The 16,223-nt window shown below is 39.5% G+C and overlaps 1 protein-coding gene across 6 annotated transcripts in view; it reads left to right on the top strand.

Annotated features, from left to right (window-relative positions):
- Positions 1 to 16,223, top strand: part of obscna (obscurin, cytoskeletal calmodulin and titin-interacting RhoGEF a) — a 75,375-nt gene that overhangs the window by 39,430 nt on the left and 19,722 nt on the right. For all 6 annotated transcript variants that reach the window (XM_035948160.2, XM_035948161.2, XM_035948159.2 and 3 more), the window contains 19 exons: positions 472 to 738; positions 1,655 to 1,921; positions 2,007 to 4,157; positions 4,243 to 4,315; positions 4,395 to 4,489; positions 4,589 to 4,701; positions 5,862 to 6,062; positions 7,034 to 7,116; positions 7,351 to 7,524; positions 7,650 to 7,809; positions 7,898 to 7,999; positions 8,537 to 8,701; positions 11,143 to 11,301; positions 11,437 to 11,614; positions 12,357 to 12,470; positions 13,099 to 13,266; positions 14,111 to 14,213; positions 14,326 to 14,455; positions 14,548 to 14,653. In XM_035948160.2, coding sequence (XP_035804053.2) covers positions 472 to 738; positions 1,655 to 1,921; positions 2,007 to 4,157; positions 4,243 to 4,315; positions 4,395 to 4,489; positions 4,589 to 4,701; positions 5,862 to 6,062; positions 7,034 to 7,116; positions 7,351 to 7,524; positions 7,650 to 7,809; positions 7,898 to 7,999; positions 8,537 to 8,701; positions 11,143 to 11,301; positions 11,437 to 11,614; positions 12,357 to 12,470; positions 13,099 to 13,266; positions 14,111 to 14,213; positions 14,326 to 14,455; positions 14,548 to 14,653 — 4,809 coding nt within the window. The remainder of the gene's footprint in view (positions 1 to 471; positions 739 to 1,654; positions 1,922 to 2,006; positions 4,158 to 4,242; positions 4,316 to 4,394; positions 4,490 to 4,588; positions 4,702 to 5,861; positions 6,063 to 7,033; positions 7,117 to 7,350; positions 7,525 to 7,649; positions 7,810 to 7,897; positions 8,000 to 8,536; positions 8,702 to 11,142; positions 11,302 to 11,436; positions 11,615 to 12,356; positions 12,471 to 13,098; positions 13,267 to 14,110; positions 14,214 to 14,325; positions 14,456 to 14,547; positions 14,654 to 16,223) is intronic.

The raw sequence follows: 16,223 nt of genomic DNA, 5'->3' as shown, positions 1-16,223 counted from the left end.
AGAAAAAATATTAATATCATGAAATTTAAAATTGTAAATTTTTTTACATTTTTAGCTTGCTTTACAAGTTTTCACTGAAAAAAATATTAATTTACGTTTTGACAGTAAATTTTTTATTTAAAATCGTTGTTTTTGCAAATACTGATTTGTTCTTTAAGAATGTGTAAGTGTAAAAGGACACTGTTTCATTATATTTAAGTGAGCCAGAAATTCATTATATTCTGGATATTTGCTGTTACTTGTACTTTTTTGAATGTATTTTTCTGCCACCTTTACTGCCAGATTTTCTAAGACTTTTTTTTTTTACCTAACCTTCTACAGTGTAAGCTGGCTGAAAGTTTTTAATACTTTTGATTAGGTCGTCAATGTTTTCACGTTACTCTGAAGATGTATGCTTATGGATTATATATATATATATTAGCATTTATATGTTTTTTTTCACTTATTACCCTTTTTTTTTTTTTTTTTTAGAACTGCCACCGTTCTTCAAGGAAGAACTACAGACTGTGGAGGTCGAAGAAGGAGCTTCAGCCTCTCTGTGCTGTGAACTGTCCAAACCTGTAGCGTCGGTACATTGGAAGAAGAACCGGCTACCAGTTAGAGTGAGTTCAAAGTTTGAGGTGAAGCAGGACGGATGTTTCCTCCGGCTCAACATCAAACATCTCCAACTTGAAGACAGCGGCAGCTACACATGTCAGGCAGGACTTTTGGAGACGACTGCGACTGTAACAGTGAAAGGTTTGTGCATGCGAACATTCAAAATGTTTGCAATATTATATCTCCATGACAGAATCAGTTTTATTGCCAGGTAGGTTTGACATGTGAGGAAGGCGACGTCGTGTTTTGGTACGTAACACTGGCAAGTAGACATTTTTTGAAAGAAGATAGAAAGATTTTTAAAAGCAAGTGTTTAAAGTTTATAGGAAGTAGGCAGTAAGTAAGACACAGAAGCAGAGGTACACTTGTCATTTTTTTTAAATACTTCAGTGTGATTGTGTAAACGGTCTGGAACTCTGAATTCTTCACTGCCTCAAATAGTTTTCTCCTTGTACACTTTAGTCCAGTAGGTGGCAGTAATGTAACGTAAAGCTGGTTTGATAGACTCACTTCTCCACCTCATTGTGTAGTACAGGATGGTCTGACTGTACCTCAGCATCATTCTGCTAGAAGAGAAAACAGTTGTCTGAAAATAGTGACAGTGGAATTTCTGTGGTGAACATTTGCATGCAGGGAGGTGATCGCTGTCAATAAAATGGATAATCCACCAGAAAAAAATAAAAACTAGCAGGGTGGTCTCAATGCAAGATCCAGATCCTCTGAAAAACTTAAAATTTGAAGTGTGCATGTTCCTGCTGGGATGCTGTTTCTGATTCCCACAGAGAACTGGAATTTGAAAATGCAGATACTGGAGGCAAGTTGGAAAGTCGACTAAAATGAGGCATTCAGCGTCTAGGGAGTCAGACTAACCAACGAGAAGAAGGATTGTGTTCTACCTTTAGGACTGCGGATGGAAACAAAGGATTGGGCTTGTGCCAATACTAATCAAAAATGATTGGACGATTAGAGATTGCATCAGGACATCTCTAGTATTTATAAATCCTTCTTGGTGCCTTATCTGATGCTGTATCTAACTACATTTTGGTCTGACCCACAGAGCTCAGTCCGTTCTTCAGCCAACAGTTACAGAGTGTGGAGGCTGAGGTCGGAGGTACAGCCTCAATGTCCTGTGAACTGTCTAAACCTGGAGTTTCAGTCCAGTGGAAGAAGAACAAACTACCAATAAGAGCCGGCAGGAAGTACGAGATGAAACAGGATGGCTGCCATCTTCAGCTCCGCATCAAGGATCTCAAACCTGAGGACGGCAGCAGTTACTCGTGTCTTGCAGGAACCGCAGAAACCACCGCAACTGTGGAAGTAAAGGGTGTGTACATTTTGATTCCTGATCAGCAGGATTACAGAAAGAAGGTGACTTTACTTATGTTGATTCCTTTCATTCTTCTGTGCAGAACCAGAACCAACTCCACCAAAGGAAGAACCTCTAGCCATCCAGCCGAGGGTGAAAGCTGCTGTCTCCAAACCTTCTGCAGACAAGGAGACTCCTGGACTCCCAGAGACCAAACCTGTTCCTCCTGAGCCCAGAAAGAGGCTTCACAGGAAAGCATCTATTGTAAGTTTAGAGAAAGATGGAGAGTCAGGGTTTGACTTGAAGTCGTCTTTGCAGAAGGAGAATAATGAAGTCCAGAAGATCATCCAGCCTGCAAGATCTGTGGAGAAAGACTCTGGTGTTGCTCAGAATGTGACACAAGTTGAGAAAAATAAAGAGAAAGACATTGAGATAAACAGGAAAGCTGATAAACCAGTGAGACTGACAGAGAAGGATCATAGAGTTGACAGGAAGATCGAAGAACCATCAAGGAGTTTGGAAACAGAAAATGGAGTTTTCCTGGAGACAAGACAGCCAGGAAGAAATGAAGAGGAATTAGTTAAAGTTGGCTATAAAGTAAGTCAGGCTGACGCTGTGGTTGAACTGAAACAAAAGCAAAATGAGCATGAAATTGTGAAAGACGTAAAGGCATCAGAGAAATCAGATGAAGTTGACAAGAAGGTGAAACATCCAGGAACACTGCAAAGAATGAACAGCCAGGATGAAAAACGCCCCATGAAAGCTCCAGAAAAGATCATTAGAACAGAAACGACAAAGGAACAAGATGTGAAATCTACTGAAAATGAAAGTGAAGCACGGAAGGCAGAAGAGGAACCTTTGAAGCCACCAACAAGATCTAAAGCAAAGGGACCAGAAGTAAAGCAACCCGTCAAATCTACTTTAAAAGAAAGCGAGGAGATCATTCCAGAGGTGGTAAAAACTGCTCCGAATGATTTTGAAGAAAATCGAGTGACTAAAAAAGAGTCTTCAGAAACAGAAAGAGAGAAAAAGCGTCTGAGACTAACACCTTCTGTGAATCAGCTGGATGAACAGCCAGCAAAAACAATGGAAAAAGAAGCTGAATTTGTCCCTCCAAAGCCACCTACGAGGACAAAAGGCAAAGCAAAAGAAGGATTTGAAAAACAGTCATCAAGAGACACAGAAACAGATCAAGATGAGCCTCAGCTGACAAGACGTCCAGTAAAAACAACTGAAGAACAGCCAGTAAAACAGGTGGTAAAGCCAATGAGAAAAGAGGCCGAAGAGAAACTGAGATCAGAGAGGAAGCAATCAATAGCAACAGATACAGCAACTGTTGAGAAGATAGAGCCGCCTGCCAGATTTACAGAGAAAGAAGCCAAACTGCCAATAAAACAACCAGTTAAACCCATGAGGAAAGAACCTGATGTGGACAAGGAGGTGAAACTGGCAGTCGAGCCGATTAGACGGGAGGAAGAACAAACGATGAACATGGCCGAAGACATTCCTCTACTCTACATATCTGAAGATGAAACTTTCTCAGAAGCTTTGACCGAGATACCAACCAACCACATCAACGTCCAACCTGTAGATTCTTCTGTTCCTGCAGTAAAACTTCGACTGGAGAAGCCATCCAAAGACTTCCCAGCAGAGATCGACATCAACATCGAGGACGAACCACAACTGCAAGAGGCCGTGGTCAAGATCCAGGCTGCCTTCAAGGGCTACAAAACCCGTAAAGACATGCGACCCGTCTTTAAGGAGGTGTTCAAGAACCAGAGCGCAAATCTTCACGGTACTCTCACTCTGAGGTGCTCTGTAGAGGGAAAACCCAGCACTGTGCTCTGGCTGAAGAATGGACAGCTGATAGCTAATGACCAGCGCTGTCAGACTCAGATGACGGAGGATGGAGAGTGCTCGCTGGTGATCAAAAACCTGATCAGCTCTGACAGCGGAGTTTACGCCTGCGAGGCGGTGAATAAGTTTGGCGTGGCGTCCTACAATGGAAACGTGACGGTAGTGCAGCCGACTCCACAGAGGCCTGTACATCTGCCACTCGCAGCTATAACTCCTCTACAGCTCGCTCCGACCAAACCTGAAGCCAGAAGTCATAATCAGAGCCAAGAAACCTCGATGGATGCGAACTATGTAGAAAGTGTGAGCGTCTCTCTGTGGGAGGCCTTCAACCTGACGGAGCCGGACTCTCAGATGAACCTGCAGGAGAAAAGATGCTCATCGCTCATTGCCAGCTCCAGTGAGGAACACATTCAGAGCTGTAAGACAAAACTAATTCAACTGCAAAACTAATACGTTTCCATTTTAAACTCTACTTCCAACAGTGTCGAGTCCCTCTGATTATGACACGGCTCCAGATATAATGGAACCTGTAGAGACCAGCCAAGTCCTACCAAGGTAGTAGAGGACAGAAAATGTTTGCTTTGGTCTTTTATGATTGTAAAGATACCAAAAATGTTCTTGAATATCTTCACAGGGAAGCACCAAAACCAGCAGAACAAGCAGCTCCAAAGGAAGATCAAGAAGAAGCTGCTGCTCCACAGCCTCCGAAGAAACTGTTGAAAGTTAAAGGTCAGCTATGTTCACTTCTGTGTTACCTCATTTTTATTTTTGAGTATTTAATTAGGTTATTTACTCTGTACTAAAGGTGTTTTTCATTCTTACATATAGGAGCTCATGATATTAAAATGAGGACTCTATCTCCAAAGCACCATCGCGCCCACACACCTCTAACCAGCACCATTTCTGGATCAGAGTCTGAAGGGGAGGAGGATAGACGAGAGGTAACTTTCATCTACATTCTCTCTCTTCTCTCCTCAGAATCACCTGATTTTTTACATAAAAGAACTGGACTATATTTAATGAAGTCATGCAGAATTTTGACCAAATCCTATGAGTATTTTAAGAGTTACAGCCTCTTGAAGTCCATAACCTAAGACCCACTGTTAAAACAAAACACTATCAGTTTTAGCTAAACGACCACATTTACCTAGTCAGTGGGTCCTGTTGTTTAATACTGTTTAACCCTGCAATGCTATTGGATGCAAATGTGTTTATAGGTCATGAACTCGCACAACCTGCAAACTTTTCTTCAGACTGCTCATTTTTTTTTATATATTTGGGGTTTCGTAGGGTTAAAGATGGGTTGCATTAGCTCGTTTTTTAATTTGAATTACTCTTTTCAGCATTTTGGAGCTCATAGCAGAAACAGTTTTGCTATAGAATAAATCATGTTTATTAGATGATTCTGGTATCAAATGTAGTATAAATGCTCCTTTCATTGTCTAGAACTAGTTCTGACCAACCACCTGTCACACATGCTGATATGAGCCGTAAAGTTTACCCAGAATGACCTTTTAAAGTTTAAATCTGGTGAATTATCAGAAAACAGAAACACATCCAGGGAACCAATGACTGTTTCTGGGACTCTATGACATTAAACTGCTGTGGTTTTACTGGTCAACCTATGATACATCCCATAATACTGATGCTCAAAGTTGGTTGCAGAGACATGAACAAAGATTGTGACACTTGGAGTGGATGTAAAACTGATTTGGTTAGAGGTTTTATTAGAACTCAAATGTGTTTTTCAGTCTTTAAAATTTCATTTTTCCATCTGCTTTAATTATGAAGTTATGAGGCTCAGAAATTATGGGAAAACTAAACTAAAAAGTGTAGAATTTGGACCAGCTCTATGTAGTTCAAGGACCTGTAATTTTGAAAATATTCACAGTATGAAGACAAAAGCATCTAATTGTGAGAAGGACAGGTGGGACCCACTGATGTCATTAAATGACCTGCTGTGTTCTAGTCTCATTCTGTGCTCTACAAACATCAGTGGAACACTTTTAAACAGATTAAATCACTAACTGAAGGTTAATGTTACACTTTCTATTGTCTAAACTATATATTCTGTGCCATTTTTGCCCTTTTCCTCCTTCAGACGTTTGAAATGTTCGTGGCTCGAGCCGACTGCAGTCCAAACAGTGGAAATAATGAGAGTTTTGTTGTGAAGGAGGGACAGTTTGTAGAAGTTCTGGACTCGGTTCATCCTGACAGATGGCTGGTGAGGACCAAACCCACCAAAACCAACCCGGCTCGGCAGGGATGGCTCTGTCCTGCCTACCTGGAGAAGAAGAGAAAGGTAGAAGAAATCCAGCTTCAATACTTCTGTTATACACTGAAACGCTATCCAGATATTATAAGTTAATGAACTGTGTGAATCATTTAAAGTTCTCCTGATGCCTTAAAAATGTGAATTAACTGCACTTGAATGATTAACGTCAGTTCATGAGTTGCAAAAATGTAAAACCAGCTGAGTTAAATGAACTAAGCTTGAGAAAACAAGTTCATTTAACTCAAGACATTAATCTGAATTCACTCGTCACATTAACAACAGACTTGCTTTCTATTTACACTGTCAAAGTTTCACTTTGCCAAGTTAAAATCTCAGCTGTTGAAGATATCTGTGTTTTTATCAGGATCAGTGCGAAGAGTTTTCAGTTGTAGACACCAAATTTCACCTTTGTCATGGTTAGAATTCTTTTAATCCTTATTAAAAGAAACAACCAGAACTTAATTCAACAAGGACAAAGTTCCATCATGTCTGTTTTCTCAAACTCCAAAATAACAAGCGTTTTTTGGAGGTTTCACTCTCTAACAATGCATCTTGGGAAGTTTTGTTTATTATAAACTTAATTTAATGAATTGAGTGAACTCTTAGTTGTTTTTTCATTCAACTCATCATTTTAAGTCAAAATGAATCAAGTTATAAGAACTTTTTATTCGACGTTTTAAGTTATATTACCTAGAAATCAGGAAAACTCACATATTAACATTTTGTTTCATTCAATAATTTATGTATTTATTTTTAAAATGGGACAGTTCGTATTAATGTACATTTCCAAGTAAATATGAGAGATTGTAGCCATACGGCTAATTTCCATCTCAAGTCCCATTGGCAGATCAAAGATAGAGAATAACATAAAACCATAACATTCAATAAAGTAGCAAAAAATAACTTGAAATCTTTTGCTAGTGAACATTAATTGTGTTCTGGAGTCAACAGAGACATCAAAGAATGAAAAATAAATGTAAGACTTTCATTTTTAATAGGATACCTTCCCACAGTTGAGAGCACCTGAAGAGGATCTTGATGGAATCGGATCTACAGGAGAAGAATACAGGAGAGCTCTGAGGTCTGTCTTTATGTAGAGATACACTAAAAGCTTCAATAAATGGAGATAAAAACATTCATTATTACTGAAATCATGTGTTTGGATGATGATTTTACGGCTTATGTACGTTACATATTACTTATTGCATTTGACTGTTGGGATGTTTCCTGCACTTCTTCCTTGAGAATTATCTTGTTCCAATAACAAACACCAGATGTGAACAGTTTAAACATTTATTCTTCATCACATCTTCAGTCAGCTGATCCAAGGCCTGACTGATGGAGAGCAGGAGTTTGTGAAGGAGATGAAGACGTTCATCTCTCAGCAGCTGAATCATCTGGAGTCCAGCCGCCACGTCCCCGTTAACGTCCTAAACCAGAAGGAGATCATCTTCAGGAACATCAAGGACATCGTGCTTCTGCATGAGCGGTAAACCACCAGTTTAAGAAATGACTTATGTGTCATTAAAATTATGCTTATGTGAATGTTTTGTACATAAATAACACAAAACAATTAAACTATGGTAATAAAGACACCACTTTCTGTCTTCTCAGGTCCGTCCTTCCCGGTCTAAGGGAATGTGCCACAGATGATGACGTCGCCATGCATCTGATCAGACACTCTGAAGACTTTGAGAAGTATCTCCACTACATGGTGGGACAAGCTCAAGCAGAGGCCTGCATGTCCGACCAGGCTGTGCAGCAGTACTTCAAAGTAAGATCAAAATCTGTTTCTGGGATTTACACGTCAACACAACAGTATTACACAGATCTAATTTTATTCTTTACTGATGACATTTCAGGAGTTACCAGAACCTGGTAGAACTGATGCTGCTGTCAGAGACGTCCTAACTTTCCTCCAGCAGCCGGTGGAGAGGATTCAGACCTACCAGGCTTTACTGAAGGTGCAATTTCTTTTTTTTCACAAATGTCTGCACAATAGAGGTCATTTTTAAGATGTTAATAAGATTTTTACCCATTTCTTCAGGAATATCTGAATAATTCATTTATTTCATTGTATCTTCTTCTTGAAAATGTGTCACCTGAAATGAACACTACTGTTCTAAAGTCTGAGGTCACTTAGAAATGTCCTTATTGTTGAAGGAAGAGCAGTTTTTTTCCAATACAGATCACATTAAATGTATGATAAATCCAGTGTAGACATTGTTAATGTGGTAAATGACTATTGTAGCTGGAAACGGCTGATTTTTAATGGAATATCTCCATAGAGGTACAGAGGAACATTTCCAGCAACCATCACTCCTGTGTTCTAATGCTACATTGTGTTAGCTAATGGTGTTGAAAGGCTAATTGATGATTAGAAACCCCTTGTGCAGTTATGTTAGCACATGGAGAAAAGTGGGAGTTTTCATGGAAACATGGAATTGCCTGGGTGATCACAGACTATTGAACGGTGGTGTAAATAAGACTTTTATCTGCAGGAGTTCATCAAGAACAAAGCTAAGAGTGGACAGAGCTGCTATTTGTTAGAAGATGCCTTCTCCATGGTGTCCTGTCTGCCCTGGAGGTCTGACAACCTGCACCAGGTGTCCCTCATTGACAACTATCCAGCTCCTCTCACTGCTCTGGGTGAACCTGTCAGACAGGTGAGCAAAGACCACCTGAATGTTTCTGTATTAATAATATATCCCTCCAAAATAGTCACATGACATTAAGCCTTTAACGTGAACTTTAACTTATTGATTAATTTCAGACATGCCACAGTAAGAGCAAATAAAACACACAAAATGAAAAGTATAACAAACCAAATCCAAAACCTTAAATAATGTCTGAAAATGAGTAGGATGAACTTCTGAACTTCTACCAGCTACATGTCTGCACATCTCATATCTTACTGTTAAACCTTTTACTTCTGTACCTCTGTAGAAACCCTAAGAACACATTTACTGTTCCACATTATTAGATTCTTTAAAACAATCTTTTTTGCATGTTTTCTTAAATTGTTTTTATAGTTGTACTTATTTTGAGATCATTGAGAAGTTTGTCCTGAAAACTAATAATGAAATATTTTTTAAAATGATCATTGCACAGTGAACAAAAACAGGAAGCAGCAGTCCATCAGTGCATTCACACAACCAGACAATGTTTTAAAAGTACAGTTGGAGAATGTGTATTATGAACTATAAAAACATTAATTGATGTTACACATTGCTGAACATGTATGTGCAAGAATGACATACAAATATCCTTCCACGCTATCTCTTCTTATTCCAGGCCCTACCTGTAGAAATTTCAAAAAAAGAATTTTATGAACTGAACAAAATTCTTTCCAGATTTATTTGGCAAGGTAAGAAGCCCAGGATCAGGCTTAAAACACTACAGCTCCCAAAAGAGCAGGGGGGAATGGCACTACCAAACTTTAAAGATTATTTTTATGCAGCCCAGTTTCGTCCACTAATTAACTTGTGTAATCCATCTTTTCAAGCTCGGTGGAAAGACATTGAACTTTCAATTATGACTGACCCCCCAATACAAGCAGTACTTGCACACAAACAATTAGTAAAACTTGTTGACGAAATACAAAACCCATGGATCAAAACACAGCTAAAAATTTGGAGCACGGTAAAAGAAGAATATAAATTAAGCAACAAATTACAAATAATCCAGTGGTGTGCCCATGACCCTGAGTTTAAACCCAATGTATTAGATAAGGGATTTAAATCATGGATTTTGAAAGGAATAACAACATATCTCTGTCTTACAGAAAAAGGACAATTTAAAACCTTTGAAAAATTGAGGGAGGAATATAATCTTGAAAGAATTGACTTTTATAGATTTCTTCAGGTACGTAATCATTTTGAGCACATCAAAAAGGAAACAGATTTTGGAGACCCGATACTGGCTATTCTCATTGATGCTTATCAAGGTAAATCAAATAAAGGTGTCATTTCTCGAACCTATAAAAGCCTGATGTCTAAAAAGCCCCACAGTACAGATTATGTTAAAGAAAAATGGGAGCGAGAGAGTAATACAGTAATACCGAATGAAGATTGGTTGAGCATATGCTGTTCTCAGTGGAAATACACCAGCTCCTGTGCATGGCGTGAGTTTGGGTGGAAATGCTTGGTCCGTTTCTTCATTACTCCAAAACAAAAAGCACACTTCAGTGGTGGGGTAGCAACATGTTGGAGAGTGTGGACACCAAGAGGCCAGTTACTGGCATATCTTCTGGGAGTGCCCAGTGGTTCAACTGTTTTGGATAGAGCTCCACAAAGCTTTAAAGGTCATAATCAACACCAACCTACCAATGCAGTTTTCCACAATGTTTTTAGGAAAACTGGATTTACAGATTAGAGCAACTGATAAACATTTATTTGGAATTTTGATAACCGCTGGCAAAAAGACAATTACAAGACACTGGTTGCTTCCTGACCCACCCACATTACAGGAGTGGACAAGTATTGTGAATGACATTTATCTGATGGAAAGAATTACTTTCTCCCTTCGCCTTCAGAAAGAAACATTTATTAAACTGTGGTCCAAATGGGCTGAATACCTACACTCTTTACAAAAAGAAAACACAGATGTTTAACTTCGTGTCTCTGTCCAAGTGTACTTTCCGGTCCGGTAATGTTTAAAATTCTGTCTACAAACTTCCTGGTAAACATTCACCCCCCCCAGATTGACATGAATCTTTCCCTGTTCATGAGTTTTCAGAAATGACACTTTCTTCTTCTTCGGTATTCTGTATTTTTATTGTTAGATGACTCTGTATTATAAAGGAAAAAAAAAACTAAATGTGAGTGGCAAAAAATGTATCAATGTATTAACATACCCCTTGCTCTATGACTTGGAAGCTCTCAAATTGAAAATAAAAAATGTCAAAAAAAAAAGAATGACATACAAGGTGCAGCTGAGTGTAAACGTGTAGTTTCAGTCATTAAATACAGGATGCAAAAGTGTGGATTTTTTCAGATCTGCTCAGTTTAACAGTGAGTTGATTGAATTAAACTGAGTTAAGCTGTTATTAGATATCCACAAAGGTCCTCATGCTGTACAATCCTCACTTTTCTTCTTCTGCCTTCAGGGAGTTTTCACGGTTTGGGAGGAATCTCCAGAAATGAAAACCACCTCTAGAGGTCATCAGAGACAAGTGTTTCTCTTCAAGGAGTGTATTGTTCTGTGTAAACTGAAGAAAGACAGCAGCATAAACCAAGACACCTTCGGCTTCAAGAACAAAATGAAGGTCAGATTAATTCCCCTGTTGGAGGTGAAAGCTGCACAAATTCCACAGTTGTTCTCTCACTGTTCTGTCACTTTTTCCATTTCTCAACCTCTACTCCCTTGTCCTCTTCATTCTCATCCCTGTGGATCCCTCCAGCTGAACGATGTGGAGATAAAGGAGACTGTGGGAGGGGAGGAGAAGTCTTTTGGCCTGTGGCATGAACACAGAGGCTCCATGAGGAGATACACTCTGCAGGGAACCTCCACCTTAGTGAAACAATCCTGGCTCAAAGACCTGAAGGAGCTGCAGCAGAGATCCAGTCTGCTCTCCAACAGTAAGTCAGCTCACCTTCTGCTGACAGGTTCTCTCCACCAGCTCAAAGAGAAATCAGTACCAGATGATGTTTGATAGTAAACTAAAATGTAAATGAAATGCTCTTGGAAGTGAAAGGGCCTTTTGGGGTTCCTCACTGCTGACAGGCTGGAGGAACCTTTGAGTTCAAAACTGGAGAAAGTCTTCAAAAAAATGTTGTTAGGGCTCTGGTAAGACTAAAGGAAAAATTGTATCCTGTTTCTTCTTCTTCTTTTTCTTTTTCTTCTTCTTTTTTCTTCTACTCCTCATTCTTCTTGTTCTCCTTTTTCTTCTTTTCCTTCTAATATTTCAGCATGTACAATATAATACAATCTGTTTTGGTATATTTTATAAGGAATAATGTTTTTTTTTAGTTCAATACTATGATAAAACTACATTTTAAAATTAGAAGAAATAAAAGAAAATGTAATTGGAAAAAAAAAACCTTTACAAAACAAAATCCTCCAGGAATCCCTTTTTATTGGAGGTTCTTTGAGGTTCTCCTGACTGAGATGATCACTCTGCTGGTCTGTTTTCATTTAGACCAGCATCAAAGCTTTAAAACAACATCAACCTCCATAGTTCTCCGTCTTCACGTGTTGTGGATTTAAAGCATTTATCATCATTAACTTATTGCGAATAAAATCTGTAATATTTAGCTGACATGTCTGATATTTCCCCTTGTATTTGACAAATTCTGTACTTGTGTTTTATTCTATCAACAGGTCCTCCAGTGTTTGACTTACTGCTGTCTGACTGCACGACGAAGATCGGACAAACCGTAAAACTGACCTGTAAAGTCTCTGGATCTCCAAAACCAGTCATCAGCTGGCTCAAAGGTCTCAGAGAGTTCATGAAAACAGAAACAGCTGAGTGGAATTACATGTTTAGTTGATTTTACAAGTAAAAAGATGCAAATACAACTGCAGACAAACATTAAAGATTGAGGCTTTTCTTACTTTTTAACGTCACTTTTTATTTTATCAGCTCAGAAAAGACAAAGTTTTAACAATTACTGCAGAACAGTCAATACTCAGGTTTCTTTTACAGATTTCATTATTACAGTTTTATTTGATTTTTTTTAAGTTGATGACAAAAAGTACAAATAGCTTAAATTTCCCTCGGGATTGATAAAGTATCTATCTATCTGTCTATCTATCTATCTATCTATCTATCTATCTATCTATCTATCTATCTATCTATCCACCACTAAAGGGGTTGTATTTCCTTTATTTAATTTCAAAAATCCCATCCCATAAAGTAATTTGTGCTAAAGTACTTTAATGTTTGTATATAAATATATATACATGTGTTCCTTTTGTTTTATATCACAGGTATCAGAGTAACGCAGTAGTTTTCCTGTAATCAGACACTGATTTCTTCTCCTCAGTGTTAAATATTAAAAACACCACAGCTGCCTGCATGCTTTGTGTAGTTTGGGAACTCACATTAAAGCTCTGCTGTCAGACGGTCTCCCCCTGGAGGATGATCCACGTCACATCATCTCAGCAAGCCGGTCCGGCTGCTGCTGTCTGATCCTGGATAGTCTGACTGCTGACGACTCTGGACAGTACGCCTGCTACGCCAGCAGCTCCATGGGCAGCGCTGGAACCCTGGCTAAGCTGCTGGTTCAGGGTGAATTACACTTTTACTTTTCTGGGGGGCAAAAAAATTCTTCAAAAACACCACCAACCCCTACACCAACCAACCACCAACCCCTACACCAACTACACCACCAGCCCCTATCAACCAACCACCAACCCCTACACCAACTACACCACAAACCCCTACATCAAGCACCAAGCATCCATCATCACCACCAACACCAACCACAAACCAACTACCAACACCAACCGCCAAACATCCACCATCACCACCAACCACCTACACCAACCCCAACCACCAACCAACCACCAACCCCTACACCAACTACACCACAAACCCCTACATCAACTAACCACCAACCCTTACACCTACACCAACCAACCACCAACCCCTACACCAACTAACCACCAACCCCTACACCAACTAACCACCAACCCCTACACCAACCAACCACCAACCCCTACACCAACCAACCACCAACCTCAATCACCAACTAACCACCAACCTCAACCACCAACTAACCACCAACCCCTAGACCAACCAACCACCAACCCCAACCACCAGCTACACCACCAACCATCAAACCTTACACCAACCGCCAACCAACCACTAACTCATACACCAAGCTCTGCATGAGCCACCAACCCCAACAACCAAGCCCTAAACCAACCACCCACTAACTTCTAAGCACCACCTCCTTCTCCTCACAGTTTTTTGAAGAACGTTTCCTAAGCATTCCTTGATTAACCATTTTAAACTTAAAAGGATCTTCCACACTGGCAATGGTTTTAAACCCCAAAAGGTTCCTTGAGCCTCTTCTTCTACTGTAAGAGGGACACTCCTGACATTTTGTTGTGTTTCCTCTTCTCTTCAGCTCCACCCAGGTTTGTGAGTCGACTGGAGAGCGCTTGTCTGATAGAAGGAGAAGACATCCAGTTCTTCTGCTCCACACTCACCACACCTTTACCAAGAATCAGGTATTCAGATTGAGAAAACTAGACAACATGACAACACAGAGCGCATGTAGACACAGTGGTTGTTATATGATTGTCTGGTCAGTGTTAATTAATGAATCTTTGGGATTGGCAGGTGGTTGAAGGATGGCAGAGAGTTGACTGACCAGCAGAAATACTCCATCCTGAATGATTCTCGTAGTGGAATCTTGTCACTGACGGTTATCGGGGCAACAGAGGCAGATATCGGACAGTATGAGTGTGAGGTATGAACTCCATATCCACGAGTATTAATATAAACTGTATCATATCAGAGATCTTAATTTGATATAAAATATGTTGAATGTTTGTCTTTCAGCTCTGGAATGAATTTGGCCGCATCAAGTGCAAGGCAGGCCTTTGTCCCGCCTACGTACCGCCGACTGACATCGAGACTGACCAGCCACAAGATTTACCTCCCAAAGGTAGGACGATCAGAGCCTCTGAGGTAAATATCCTCCACACAGGATGGAAACCCACGACTGGGTTTTCATTTGCACTTTCTGTGTCTCTGCTGTGTTTGAGGAGGGTTAAAGCACATGCCATTGTTACCTCAGATCCCATTTTTTTCTGCATCATATCATGTGACATCTCAACAACTACATACAATTTGGATCAGTTTCACCTTCCAACCACTACCATTCATCCATTCTACCAGGTTTCTACCATTTTGAGGTTTTACTCTGCTTACGTTTTCCTTTTCTTCATTTCACACGCACTCATGTCATGAGTAACTCCACCTACCTTATCACTAGAATCCCAGGGATTATGGCATTTTCCATTTGCACAGTGCAGAAAATGCATGTTGTCACCATCAATTAACGTATTTTATGGTGAACTTCGTAACTTAAAAGCACACGTTATTTTTCCATGATCTCGTCGTTAATATTGTCATCTGAGTTGAATTATCACCATTATTTCATGTAAAAATCAGCATGTGACCATAAAATTGGACCTCATATATTCATAAAGTATCTCATCTGAATGCAGGTTTTCTCAGACAATCTGAACCACACTAAGTCATATTTACACATAATCATCTTTCATCTACACATAACTCATGTGGACTTTTGGATTCTGAGTTTTTCATGCTCATTCCATTTGTTTGAGGAACTTGTAGATGCACTTTAAACTCTGCATGTAATTCAGTTATTTAGGTCACATGACAGTCATGTGACGAACACCTGAAGCCTAACGGTTCATAAATACAATCAAAATTAACCCTCTGAGTGAACATAAATCATCATTTCATTGCTTAATGCAGAAAGAAAACTATTTGCTCACGTAGAAATACTCTCCCATGATTCAATCACGTTCATCCAGCTGTTGACCTTTTGTAGTGTATTTAACATATTTACCTGAAGTGTCCTTGGCCATAAAGAGTGGGATCTAGCGGCTGCCATTCAACATAGATACCATACTACACTTCCCAGCATCCTCTCTCATAAAAACACTTTGATTACATTTGTTGTATTGATTGTTTTTTGTGTGTTTTTCATCATGTTTCATGTTTCCACTTTCCACAGAAGGCATGGATTGAAACAGATCATTTTCCTCCATTTGACTCATGTTTTCATGCAAAAATCAGCACAAGCAGTGAAGTTCTGTAATTTAACAGCAGTAATAATGACAAATGATTAAATAGAGTGATAGGAAGTCACTAAAATTGTAGTCATGTAGTATTTTCCAGCTACAAGTTAGCAGTTAAAGCAGTGGAATCGAGTAGATGTTGAAAATGAATGAAAACTGCTAGAAGTTTGATATATGATTTACTCTATACAGATTCTAAAGTTGTTTCAGTCACAGATATATATTTGATCTGGATTTTTGCCACTATGTTTGCCCTTCCATTGTCCATAACCTGCATATCTTTCCATCTCCCCTCTACTCGTCCAAAAGCAGGAGGTTCCTCACATGGACCGTTCCATGTAAGTCATCATTGGCATGATAACCAATAACCACTCAACTTCCCCTTTCTCCTCCTCCAATGCATGC

The sequence above is a fragment of the Amphiprion ocellaris genome, chromosome 2 (assembly GCF_022539595.1).
Source record: "Amphiprion ocellaris isolate individual 3 ecotype Okinawa chromosome 2, ASM2253959v1, whole genome shotgun sequence".
In the NCBI taxonomy this organism is placed as follows: domain Eukaryota; kingdom Metazoa; phylum Chordata; class Actinopteri; family Pomacentridae; genus Amphiprion; species Amphiprion ocellaris.
The sequence above is the reverse complement of the archived record's forward strand: the minus strand, read 5'-3'. Positions and strand labels throughout refer to the sequence as shown.